General features: G+C 52.8%; 2 protein-coding genes across 2 annotated transcripts in view; one reads left to right on the top strand and one right to left on the bottom strand.

Moving 5' to 3' along the window:
• The first annotated feature begins 2134 nt into the window (after positions 1–2134).
• FAM166B (family with sequence similarity 166, member B) lies at positions 2135–4236 on the top strand. The gene is given in 8 exon segments (XM_008577801.1): positions 2135–2239; positions 2630–2853; positions 2943–3148; positions 3371–3422; positions 3500–3685; positions 3919–4083; positions 4086–4147; positions 4149–4236. Coding segments are annotated over 8 exon segments (990 nt in total). The 5' UTR covers positions 2135–2174; the 3' UTR covers positions 4179–4236.
• The window catches only part of RUSC2 (RUN and SH3 domain containing 2), a 14906-nt gene continuing 5772 nt past the window's right edge, over positions 4168–13301 (bottom strand). Inside the window, exons 3-12 of the mRNA XM_008577771.1 lie at positions 9716–10357; positions 9299–9484; positions 8984–9124; positions 7779–7855; positions 7398–7572; positions 7202–7307; positions 6452–6498; positions 5207–6035; positions 4975–5112; positions 4168–4889 (exon numbers count right to left, since the gene is read on the bottom strand). Of these exons, the coding sequence (XP_008575993.1) occupies positions 4688–4889; positions 4975–5112; positions 5207–6035; positions 6452–6498; positions 7202–7307; positions 7398–7572; positions 7779–7855; positions 8984–9124; positions 9299–9484; positions 9716–10357 (2543 nt within the window). The 3' untranslated portion in view covers positions 4168–4687. The remainder of the gene's footprint in view (positions 4890–4974; positions 5113–5206; positions 6036–6451; positions 6499–7201; positions 7308–7397; positions 7573–7778; positions 7856–8983; positions 9125–9298; positions 9485–9715; positions 10358–13301) is intronic.

The raw sequence follows: 13301 nt of genomic DNA, 5'->3' as shown, positions 1-13301 counted from the left end.
CAGTTTTGTTTTTGTTTTTATGCCTTTGGCTCTAAGTAAAAACAAACAAACAAACAAACAAACAAAAAAACACCTTAAAGTGGCCTTAACAATAATGAAATTTATTATTTCACATAGAAAGGTTGGCTAGTTCAGTGGCTCAACATTACTATCAGGGACCCAGGCCATCCATCCTTGATGTATTCAGGCTTTGTCCCCAGATCAGTCTTCCATATGGCTTCAAGATGTCCATCAAAGACCCATCATTACATCCCCAGAACATCTAGGGCCAGGAATAGACATCATTTCTTCTTGTGAATCCCTCTCTCTCACTCTAATTTGTTGTGTATCTCTTTTTAAGGGCAAAGAAATTTTTCCCAGGACCCTCCTCCACCCCAGCAGACTTCCCCTCATATTGCCCAGAATGCCAGAAGCCCATGCCTAACCAGCCATTGGCAAGGGCACTGGGACCACAGTGGTGGGCCTAGACTAATCCAGACTCTTTTTGGGGGCTGGCTCTGCAAGCCTCCCTGGAGTTCCTGGATGCTCCGAAGAACAAAATGAGGAAGAGGGGAGATGGGGGTAGGGAACAGGTATAAGTTGTGCCACCAACAGTGTCTGTCACAGAATCCAAAGTCCGGGTTGTTGGCCTTGACACACTGCTGCTATTCTGGGCTCTCCTCTTGGCTCCCACCCTCACTCCAGCATATTTCCTTAACTGTGAGCCAAGTCCCCTTCATCTGTAACTCTAAAGGACATACCAAGGCTGTCCTTGGCAGAACGGTGAGAAACATGCTCCTTGGGGCCCAGTGCTCTTGTGCAACTCCCTTGAGAGGTCAGTGCCCTGTGTGGTCAGCACAGGCGCCATCTTGGTCTGGGGGTGGGGAGAGGAGCACAGCCCTGCCTAGGAAAGCTGGGCCGGCCTGGCCCTGACCCAGCCCAGAGCTGAGTTCCAGTCCTGCCCCCTGAGATCTTGTCTTTCTGGTCTGTACTATTCCTTCTCTTAGAACCTGAATTGTTTTCTTGACAAATTCTAACTTGCCCCCGTGGTCCTTCACCCCAACTTTATTCTCATATCTCCTTACCCTGAACTCCCACAGTAAGACTTCCCGAATTCACTGAATTTATGATCGTTCGTTGGTCTCCCCTGTGCATTAGAAGCCTAGAGACAACATTAGACAATGAGGGAGGAAATTAAGTTTAGTAGCTGTGCGCCACGTGCTGGCCTAAGTTCTTTCACGTGCACTAGCTTACTTTATCCTGACAGCACCTCGGCAGGCTAGGCGATTTTAACCTTAGCGTTGTCGTTTCGGAGTTCAGGTTCAGAAGCTAAGGCGCCTGCTCGGAGAGGTTAAGGTCTGCTGAAGGCCACAGGCTATGATGAGCCTATGATTGCCCGACCTCATGCCCTGCTCTCCCCCTGCACCACCATTCTGGCTTCATAGTCTTCGTAGTTACAAAACACATTTGCATGCGTTAATTTGAGCCTCACAACAGGAGCAGGGTGAATAGTAGTAGTAAGTGCATGTTATAAATGAGGATGGTGGGGTTCCGAACTTAGCTTTTCTGACTCCCACACAGTGCACATTCAGCCACTGGCATATTTGTTGAATGGGTGACTCAGACTGTAGTAGGTATTCAGTAAATAATTCTTGCTAAATTACATTATCGAATATAAACTTAATGTCACTGCTTCTAGGTCTCTATGTTCCTTTTTTCCCTGTCACCTGTCCTCTATCACCTCCCCTCTGGGCGCGGGCTTGCCTTGGAGTCCCTCTTTGCCCAGGAACTCCATCCTCCTCGGCGCAGGCTCACAAGGAGCACAGCAGCCACATCTCCTCGGGCAGGTGCCCGGACAGGGAGGGCTTAAGCAGGCAGTCTTTTGAGATTGAGCCGAAGGGCCCTAATGGTTTTTACTCCCCCACCTGCCACTGTAGGGCTCCCTTCGGTCCTGGAGTGGGGAGGCTGTGCTCCTCAGCCTCTTCCCTACCCGAGGATTTGCTCTGGGCCAGACAGACTCGCAACCTCTGCTTTCCAGTTCTGCTGCCTTGGCCCTCCGGTCATCACACTAGTGCGCCCTCCCCTCTCCCCTCCCTCAGCCCCGCCTCCTTCCTCTGGCCACACAGCCCCGGACACGGTACACACAGCCCAGAGCCTCGGCTCGAAGGGAAACAAAAGGAATTGCCTGGGTTCCCATGGCTGTGGCAGCCAGCACCTTCATACCAGGGCGCAACCCTCAGAACCGTCACTATATCCCAGGGTAAGACTTCTGCCGAGAGCACTCCCCTGCCTGCCTCTGGGAATAGGGGTAGAGGGATATAGGAATTGTGCCACCGACCTTTGGACCAAACGGACATACTGGTTTGGGAGGCCCAGGGCTGAGGCACCTATGGCGTGGGATGGAAAGGAAAAAGCACGGAGCAGTGATAGCTGGGTCTGCTGTGAAGCTCTGTGTTTGTTGTCTTCTCCATGGGAACAGGGTAACAGCAGAGGGGATAGATGGAAAGCCCAGGCAGAGAACTTGCAAACGCCTGCTCCCAATGTATACACAGTTGAGTCCAGAAAGATCAGGGCTTCAGAGGTCTCTGCTTCTGTCTCTCGGGATGGTGGGGCATGGGCTGGAGGTGAGGAAGTAAGTCCTGTGCTGCAGGTACACTGGACATTGCCCACTGCTCCGGTTCAGCATGGGCCAGACCTATGGGCAGGTGACCCGTCAACTACTTCGAGGCCCTCCTGGCCTAGCCTGGCCCCCTGCCCATCGCACGCTTCTGCCTCCCATTCGGCCTCCAAGATCTCCTGAGGTTCCCAGGGGGAGCCTACTTCTCAGGCGTGGGCAGGAAAGGCTCAGCTCCAGCATGATCCCTGGGTACACAGGTTTGTACACAGGTATGAACAGGTTCCCCTATCCCAGAACATGTGTCCCAAACACTAACGGAAATCTTCCTTGCCCCCTGCCCACCCAGGTTTTGTACCCCAGGCACAATTCATCTTTGCTAAGAACTGCAGCCAGGTCTGGGCTGAGGCTCTGAATGATTTTACTCAGTGGCATGGGGGTCAAGGTAGTCAAGAGCTGCCAAAGGAGGCCAAGGGAGAAAAAGACATGGAGAAAGACCAAGAGCCAAAGACGGAGCTGGAGCTGGAGGTGACCATGCCAGAGATGGAGCAGCAGGCGGAGCAAGTGAGACCAAGAAGGCTGGTGGGGAGTGTGCGGGGTGGGGGTGAGGGCGGGGAGCTTTACTTTTATGTGCCCAGGGCTGGGGTGGCCATCAGTGCTGTGGCTGTGGGCACAGGGGATATGGGCCTGACTTCCAGCTCTGCCCCCCTGGGAGCTTGTGTGAGAGCACAGGGGCTGAATCTGATAGCCTATTTTTCTTGTATCACCTTGCACAAGGCTTCTCCCTATTCCATGGATGACAGAGACCCTCGGAAGTTCTTCATGTCAGGTGAGAGGAGGTGGGTGATGACCAAAGGCACAGGGGGGCCCCCAGGATGTCTTGACTCAATATCCCCATCCCCCCAGGCTTCACTGGCTATGTGCCCCGTGCCCGCTTCCTCTTTGGCTCCAGCTTTCCTGTGCTCACCAACCAGGCACTGCAGGAATTTGGGCAGAAGTACTCACAGGGCAGAGCTCAGAAGGATTTCAAACATCTCCCCCCACTTCCCAGGACCTACCCTCAGCACCAGGGTCTTTTACCCAACTATGGGGGCTAGTGCCAGGTGAGAACAGCCCCAGAGTGAGGCCTTGGGGACTGAAGTGTTTGTGAGTGTGTGGGATGCGTGGGGGTGAATTGAGGGGTTGGAACTAATAGATGTAGGGGGATCTCAGATCATAAGGTTCAGCTTTGTCATTAAGCAGAAAAGGAAACTGAGGTAGCTCACAGTGGGGAGTTAGGACCAGATTTTGGAGGGCAGCTTGGAGGGTCTAGGCAACTGGCTGAGAATTAAATGGCTTTTCCATGCCCCTGGCTACAGTGACAGACTCTGTTGGCCACACAGGGTATAAGTTGCAGTTCAACCACACATTTGGGCATCTTACCAATGATGCTCTGGGTCTCAGCACCTTCCAGAAGCAGCTCCTGGCTGAGGTGCCTGAACTTCAATTTCTCCCTTCCCTTTTCATCTTACCCCAGCCATCCTTTTGGAGGGAAAAAAGGTGGGGGGCGGGGATAGGAACAGAGAGAAAATGGCTTGGAGGCTGAGCACCTTTTTTATTAATAGGTGTAATAAATAAATAAATAAATACATACATAAACAGAAGCCTGGGCTCCTCCTTCCTCATCTGATGGCCAAGCACTGGCCACAGCCTATTTACAGCTTGGGGGCTTAGGGATTTGGCCCCAATACTGTCACCCAGCCTCATCACCACCTGACATAGGGAACCCTGCAAATGGCCTTCTGGGCTACCTCCTTCCAAAGGAACTTGCTCATCTACACCCATGGAAGTGTTGGCCCAGATAGGCCAGGGAAATCCTGGCAGCCCAGTGCTGCATCCCTTCCCTCCTTTCCTGGGTGGAGGTTTAGATGAGGTCACTGGGACAGTTATGGGAGTAATTAATACTGAGCACAGGGAGCAGGTGCCAGCACAGGGATACGTGGACCCAGCTCTCAGTCTACTCGCTGTAGTCAAGCCAGAGGGCTTGGGACGGGCTCTCAGGTGCAGAGTCTGGGGGTTATGAGGGTCCCTGAGGCCACCAGCATGCACAGGGCCTCAGTTTTGGCTGCTTCCGGGGGATGGACTTGGAGTTGGGGTCAACGTCACATAGGCCAGAGGCACCAGGCCAGTGTCAGGGCCACGGCTGCAGCGCAGCCAGTCTCCTCCGGCTGGCCCCAGCACCCGTAGGATATCTCCCTTGTGGAAGCTCAGCTGTCCAGGGCCTGTGGCCAGATGGTGGCACAGTGCCTGCACCTCACTGGAGAAACAACAAATGGAGGTCAGAGAAGCCCCATGAAAGGCCAAACCCAGCCCCTGCACTCCTCCTGTTTCCCTGGGCTCACCATGGAGGCTTGGAGGGCAGGGCTGGAGACTGTGGCTCCTGCAGGCTCTCCTTGGGCTCTGGCTCCCGGCGGGCACCCATCGTCTGTGCCACTAGTTGGAACATGGACTTGTCCAGGCTCAGCCAGTCTGAGGGGAGTCTAGGGGAGAGCACCTGGGCTCTGGCTCTGCCCATGCCCTGGCTTAGGTCAGGCTCCCCCACTCCCTCTGTCCATACCATGGGCAGGCTCTCACCTGTTTGTGGACCGGGCCTCCCGCTGAACTTTTCGGGAACCAAAAAGATGTCCCCACTTGATGCCCCCAGGTGAAGGCTCCGAGGCCCCTTCCTCATTTTCCATTTGCAGGGCAGTGGGCCCTTCTTTCTCCCGACTGCGTCTCAGCTCAGCCAGCACAGAGTCAGGGGGGCTCCCCATCCAGAAGGGCCAGCCCCTCTCCCGGCCAAAGGCCTCCTCAGGGGCGGGGCAGGCCTCAGCCCCCTCCACTACTCCCTCTCGGGGGGGTGGAGCCTGGGGAGGCCCCCCGCTTCCTGCCCCTTTCTTTTTCTCACTGACGCTGCCACTGCTGCTGTTGCTGCTACCACGAGGGAACCTAGAACCCTCCGTGGAGCCATCAATGTAGACCTGGGAGCTCTGCATGAGCTGGTACCACCAGCCAGCCTGCTTGCCTCGGGCCCACCTGCCACTCCCTGAGCCACCAGCTGCCTCTGCCACCTCTTCTGTCTCCTCCTCTTCCTCTTCTCCACCTTCTGGGGCACCCACACCCTTTACCCGCTCCCCATGGGCTGCCCTGTCCATGTCTCCAGGGCCCTCCTGGCCCCGGGCACGGGCCAACTGCAGTGTGGAGTGGGCAGACAGCAGCAGGTCCTGGGACACCCGCAGCAGTTCCTTGTGCTGCCGCTGCTGCTGCCCACTCTGCAGCAGCCGGTGCTGGAACAGCAGGTCGAGGCTGAAGGGCAGGAGGGCCAGGGGCTGTAGCAGCAACAGCAGCTCCTCAAAGAGGCCAGGGCACACGGTATGGGCTGCACTCAGGAAGCCCCAGGGCTGGTAGTGGGTCTGGATGATATCTAGAAAAGAGAGAGGAACTGATCCACACGGAGGAGCAAAGCCTGTCCTAAGTGTGACTCTGAAAGACAACATGGGCAAAGCCACTGCATACTGCTGCAACTTCAATGTACACGATGCCTCCTGCAGCTGTGCAGTGCATAAACTCCACAACCCTAAGTGGTGGCCCTGAGAGTTGAGAGGAGAGAGGTGCTGGGGTTCCTGGCCACCCTGACTTCCAGACTGCCTGAGTATCCTGCTGAGTCAAAGGCTCTAACCCAAGCAGAAGCTGGGGAATGACTTGGGTGAAAGCCAAAGCTCTGAAGATGAAGGCTGGTGTGCCCCCTTTCCCCATCTCTAGCATCTGAAAAGACAGTTATTCCTCTCTCTTCCGAGCCTATATTGAGTTTGCACGACAGAGCAGGATTCTGAGCATTACCTTCATGGTTATAGAGGTGATTAAACCAGAACTCCAGGGACCGGATGCTGTAGGGAGACAGGTGGAGAGTTGAGTCTCGTGTGGATATAGCCAGATAACAAGGTGCAAAGAGACAGATACAGGAGGTCAGATACAGGAGGAGGTATAGGTGAACATCTCCCTTCCATGGCAGGGATGATGCCTGGTTCATTTCATGTAATATAATTCTGGAAAGTCGGTGGGGATGTGGGGAAGGGAGTGAACAAGTGATTTACAAGCCAATCACTTCCTCCTAGAATGGAGTCAGCTTGCATAAGAACCAAGGAGTCAGGGCAGCTAGTGAGCGACAGTACAGGCAGCTCAGGGCCAAAGAAGATGACCTGGGCCCATCCTTGAGAAAGAATACTATGACATGGGTCCCAAGGTGGACTTAGGATCATGCAGGATTTGGAAGCAGTGCTGGAATTGAGAGGATTAGGGTTTGCAAGATCCAGAGAAACTGAGAAACCCAATTCATTTCCAAATAAGCCAGATTATGCGTTTGTAAAAGCGGAACACCATGTTGGTGATCAGTGTCAGAGGGTCATGGGTGCAGCAGGAAGTTGGTGATGTGCTGAGAGGCTGTGGTTAGGTGTGGAGAAAGTGTGCCTGGGCCCTGGCCTCAGACCCTGCACATCCACCCTTCTGTCTCGAGGGAGTCGGTTCCTCAGAGGAGGCAGGGCCTGTGTGGGGGCCGGCTGTTTAGGACATCTTGCTGCTCCACACACTCACTTGAGCAGGCCAAGGATAAAGGCGTTGAAGCGCATCGTGTGACTGGTGAGTTCTGGGAACTGGCTGACTTTGTTGTAGAGGCCATGCAGGACCTTGGTGGATGGGCCTGGGAGGAAGTCAGGGTTTGAGGTCACGTGACCAATTCCTGGAACACTGAGTTCAGCCCGCAGCCCCCATCTTGCCACCCATCGCTTACCTAGCTGTGTGGAAGCCTCGACCACACTCCACGGCATGTTTCTACGTTGCCCGATGATGACGTCTAGTACAAAGGCCTTGAGCCCGTCTTCTAGCACTGCCCGGACCGCAGGGCACAAGTACTTCAGAACCAGGTGGCCCACATTAGGGCTCACAGAACTGTTTCCCAGCTTTGCCTGCAGATGTAGTAGGGAAGTACAGGAAATAATTTGGAGCCTGATGTTGGTCCTCTCTTAGTAGGCCTTCACGGCTCCCCTCTTGCCATCCCCATCCTGAAGTACCCAACTCTGGTTCTAAATGCAAGAGAGCAAGGGAAGGTGGCAGCGCAAAGTAGGTGAGGGTCTGTAGGGCAGAGCGCAGCTTTCCACGTTTTCTCGCCTACCTTCACCCCAGGATCCCGGCTTGTGCCAAAATGGGCCACGATGAGGTCCACAGCAGTGTTAACAGCTTTTACCAGCCCTGCACGGGAGAATTTGATGTGACAGGTCCCAGAGCAAGTCCCTAGCCAACTCGGCTGGGGCTGAACCTTCAGTGGGAATAGGGAAGGGCTCCCACACTTCCTCTGTCTCTGCACCTGTGCACGGGTCTGGTCAAGATATGCAGGCCTGGCCCTTTTCTCTTTCTGCCCTGCTCTCAAACCCTTCCTGTCTTTACCTCCCATCCTGGAACCACCTCAATGACATCACTGTCAAGACCCTCAACGTCCTCACTTCCTAGCCCTCTTATTCCAATCCCAGATCAATCCAATTATCAGTCTTCTCCACTCTGAGAAACCAGGCCACTGGCTGCTGTTGGAGGAAATCCTGGTCCCGCACACCAGTGCCAGGTACGGGTGATTCTCTGCTGCGTGCCTCGTGTGCCTCGTCAGCGCCCTCTGCCACACCCTCAGGTTTATCTCCGGCCCTTGGTTCTGCTCCACACAGAGAACATGGCCATGAATCCCTTCAACTTCTCTTCCCCTCCAAAACACGTGACTGGGTTGTATCTATGCCCCTCCGTCCTGCCTCACTCCCTTCTCATCCTGAAGGGAGGTGGCTGTTCCTCTCCTCACCCGAGGCTCTCCTCTCCCTCAGCTTTGTGCGGAACTTGGCTTCGCCTTTCTCCCTTTTCACAGGCTGCTTTCCTTCAGCCTGCCACTAAGCTCGATCCCTTCCCCACCACCTCGCTGAAACTGCTCTCTCCTGTTCACTGGTTGCTTATTTGCTAAATAGAGTGGTTCTTGTCAATCCTCATCCTACTGGATGTCCCCAGCACGTTTACGCACGCTGCTAGGCCCAACCGTACCTTCAGCTACCCCTACTGGAGCACTGAGGCATTTATTGCACGGCGGTCTCCCTCGCTACACTCGGCTCACTGAGGGAAGGGACTGAAGCCTCTGATAAACGAGCCCTGTGCGCACACAACTCACACCCACAGTAAAGACTTCTTCCTCTTGCCCCAATGCCTGTGCTCTCCAACTCCTTCTCAGCACTGGGAGTTTGAAGGCAGGGAAATGTTGTGAAGGGCCAGACAAGAGGGCAACAGGCACACAGGCATGAATAGGTAGCGACAGCAGACTCCCCGGCCTGAGCTGCGGGTTATACATACCTTTCTTCTGAAGCAGGTCAATGGAAATAGCCTCTGAATTGCCATCTGGGGACAGACAAAACTCAGCTGGAGGCTTCTCAGTCAAGGAAAAGGGATCTTGGAAGTCAGGGAAGGTCAGTGGTAATGGCTTCACTACTTGACCTGGAGAAGAAGAGACAAATCAATCCAGAGCACCTCTCCTTCCAAGAGTTCCAGTTCAGTTCAGCGCCTCATACCCTCTGAGACATGTTCCTTTGGGACTGACCCTTCTCTAGTCCTTCCCAGCCATGGCAGAACCTGCCCACCCTGGGCATACTGGGGACCTTGCCCACCCACCATTCAGCCGGCAGTTCAGATGGCCAGCAGCACTGAGGGAGCCGGGGAACTCAAAGATGGGGTTCCTTCGGGCCAGCCGAGTTTCCTGTGGCCTTCGGTCTAGGCTCCCTGACAAACCAGATGGCCCTAGTGGGTTCTTCCTCCTGTATTCCCGCCACTTGAGGGCTTGAGGGGATAGATGGTTGGCTGGAAACAGAGCAGATCAGCAGAAGAAACAAGCAAGAGTTAACAGAAGACAGCATTTCATATCCACCCGATGGGTTCACGTAAAACACTAGGTTGGGAGTATGTGGTATTATCCACAGGGGCTGGGGAAGGAGATGCAAACACTTTAACCTCTGACCCCAGACTAGGGTATAAGAAACCATTCAACCATTTGGGTGGGGTGGGGAAGGGTGGTGGTGGCAAAGTTCATACCGTTACTGGGCCTGGAGGTCATGCTGCTCTCACCACCTCCCCGGGCCAGGCTCTCTGGTCGGCTGAAGCCAGATCTCCAGGAGCCCAGAGGAGGCAAGCTTCCTGTTCCATGGAGCCGGTACTCAGCCAAAGTTGGTGTCTTCTGATCCTCCTTCTGTGGCTGCTGAGAGGTGGCAGGCCGGACAGCAGGAGGACAGGAGTGGCTCCATGGGGGTAGACTCTCTGTGGCTGTGGCCTGCTCTGGGGGAGGGGTGCACGAAGTGGAGGCAGAAGAATCAGTGCTGGGCCCAAAGGAGCCAGCACTCCGGATGGGGGAGTAGCTGCCCAGGGGTGATGGCCGTGAGGTCTCTGGCTCAGGTCCAGCTTTCCTGGTGCCTTTGCCAGTGGCTCGGGGGGTGGATGCCTGTGGCTCCCCCGAGGGAGCTGGGGCCAGGACTTGAGCAACGGGGGCAGCCAGTGGGGCAGGCTGCTGTGTACGGCTGCCGCCTGACAGGCTGTAGAGCTGGGAAAGGCTGTGGAGGGCCCGGGCCTTGGCCAGCTGCTTGGGGAAGTGGTGCTGGAACACGAAGGGCTGGATGGGCAGTGTGGTTGGCCTCTGCTCCTTGCTGTAGCGAAGGACTGGTCGGCTCTCAGCACCACCCCCTGTAGTGAAAGGGATGGAGAAGGAATCAGATGGACAGACATTAAAACCCAATGAAAGGAAACGCAGAAGCAGAGAGAGGAGATGCTGCCCACCAGGGGAAGGGGAAGTATGGGAGAGCCCTGGGTTGTAGGAATGGAAAGAGGCAGGAGTAATCCAAGTCCGTGGAATGTGTCACCACCACCCGCTTCTTCTGTAGAATTTCCCTATTGTTTTCATGACACTGGACTGCCTTGTACCTCTTTGCTGTTCAGTCCCTCTTCATTTTCTTGACTCCAAAGGTGGGTGTATCTTGAGGCTCAATTCTCAGATATCACTTTACACTTTCTCCCTCAACAGCTGAAGTTCAGACTTTCATGCAGATGGCTCCCAAACCTACAGCTCTAGCCCTGACCTTCCTCTTGATCTCTAGATCACTCTGCCTTAGGGCTCTGCTTTCACTTTAAATTTGCTATTTTAAAACAGCTCCTTCATCACCTTTCTCCTTTTTTCCTGATGGCTTCCATTTCTGTCAATAGCAGAACTACCATTTTCTTTGTTTCTAAGGCCTAAAGACTTGGAGTCAGAGTCACAGATTTTCAGTGTCAAGACATTATTAACTTAAAGCTTTCTCCCATCATCCGGTGTCCACCACGCCAGCACATTTCATTCTTGAGCAAATCTAACCATAAAAAAAATTCCTCCACTTGCAATGAGAACCAGCCTTCCTGCTATCCCTATCCATCCCCACTCCCACTCCATCATGATCCTGTCACTGGAACCTCAGCGTCCACATCTGCTCCCTCTGCACAGAGGTGTGCTCCACAAGGCTGGGTCTTTCCTGTTCTTTCAGCCAGGCTTCAGGTCAATACCACTCAAAACATGGGGCTCAGAACTAAACAGAAAACTGTAGGACACTACACAGTGGGCCAACGTGTACTGCAGTCTGATGAAACACTGCGCGTACTGGAAGCATCTGGATGAACACAAGGGGGCACTATAAGCATTCGCTCGGCCTAAAACCCAGGCTGTGGCTCACTGCTGGGTGGCTCAACAACTCTGAGGCATGAATTATTCTTATTTGACAGATCAGGACATTTGAAATTTAGAGTTTAAGTCATCTGCTCAAGGTCACACAACTAGGAAGTGGAGGAGCTAGAATTCTACCTAAGCCAGAGTCTGACTTTGGGGCCAATGTTTGGGGCCAGTGTCACATGACACTACACATGAAATGATATCAGGTGATTTCCTATCCCCTCATCTTTTCTTACATCAGTGTCGGAAGGGATGGGGACCACACCCCATTAAGGAAGCGGTTCAGAGTCACTCCCAGAATACATTTTCAAACTATACCCTCCCACCATCCGCAGTGAGTGCTCAAAGAGCAACCTTTGTCATTCCTTGCTCGATATGCTCCAGCCATACTTCCCTCTGTCCTTAAACATGACAAGTTCATTAACATCTTGGGGCCTTTTGCACCTGCTGTTCCTTCTGCGTGAAATCTTATCATTCAGGCATCAGCTCAAACCTCACCCCTCAGTAGGCCCCTCTCTGAAAACCCCAGCCTCTCCCGCAAGTTGCTCTTTATCCCATTACCCTGTTTCATTTTCCTCTTAGCATTTTTCACTATCAGAAGTTATCTTTTTTATGTGTTTATTGCCTATTAATCCTCATAAGAGCTCCAGAAAAGTAGGGATTTTATATTGTTCATGGCTGTATCCCCAGTGCCTACAACAGAGCCTGGTAGGTAGTAGGTACTGAATAAAGGTTTGTTAAATGACTGAATCCCCACTGTCACTCTTGACTCAGGCCAGTCTTATTGGCATCCAGAAACTTCTTACATAAGTCAGCTAGATTCCTGTAATACCAACTTTATTTCCTGTATTTTTTTTTTTTTAAAGATGACCGGTAAAGGGACCTTAACCCTTGACTTGGTGTTGTCAGCACCACGCTCTCCCACGTGAGCTAACCGGCCATCCCTATATGGGATCCGAACCCGTGGCCCTGGTGCTATTAGCACCGCACTCTCCCGAGTGAGCCGGGCCGGCCCTATCTCCTGTAGTTCTTCTTGCCCACAGAATAAAGTCTTATCTTTTCAATCAGGTAGGTGCCCACACCTGTCACAAATTAGGCTGCTCTCCCCTCAAGCTTCCACACCGGTCATCCTCGTTGACTCTGCTCTTCCCACGGGGAATGTCTTCTTTCCAGTTATTTAAATATCAATAGTTAAGGCTGAGCTGACCACGGCTATTAGACTAGGTCCTCCCAACTATGGCTTTGTTATACTCCCTACATAAAGTATGTCTGAATTACGCGACTCCTACTCTTTTTTAAATCCTCCCTAGGTTCCCAGGATATGGTTTGAGGCAGAGGAATGAGATCAGGTGAGAAGGGGGCCCACTGTGGGGAGTGGGTCTTAGTTCTGCCCTCAGGGAATATAGAGAACAAGTTTTCTTACTTTTCTATGTGACAGCCTGTAAGAAAATTGGACACAGCAACCACATTCACCTGAGTCTATTCTTCTAGGTGAAATAGTCCCAGTCCCCTAGTTCCTTCTTAAAATGTAGTGGCCAGAAATCAGTGGAATACCATGAGCGCTCAGTGGTTCAGAAAAGTGGGGGGACTATCAACTCATCCCTTTTGGAGTCTATGAATGAATCACCATTTTAACTTTTCGGAAGCCCTTCTGAACTGCTGACTCATTCTGAGTTTGCAATGAATTAAATATCCCAAATGAACTCAAGTAGAGCTTACATATCAAACTTTACATTGGTCCCTGCTTTATTAGTTTTGTTCTCTCTAGATTTGTTAAGATCCTTTTGAATCTTGATTCAGCTACTGAGGATCTCAAAGAGACTTCCCAGCATTTTATTTATTTATTTATTGCATTTGCACCACTTTTTTTTTTTTTTAAAAAGATGACCGGTAAGGGGATCTTAACCCTTGACTTGGTGTTGTCAGCACCAC

Source organism: Galeopterus variegatus, unplaced genomic scaffold, assembly GCF_000696425.1.
Source record: "Galeopterus variegatus unplaced genomic scaffold, G_variegatus-3.0.2 Scaffold1578, whole genome shotgun sequence".
NCBI lineage: Eukaryota > Metazoa > Chordata > Mammalia > Dermoptera > Cynocephalidae > Galeopterus > Galeopterus variegatus.
The sequence above is the reverse complement of the archived record's forward strand: the minus strand, read 5'-3'. Positions and strand labels throughout refer to the sequence as shown.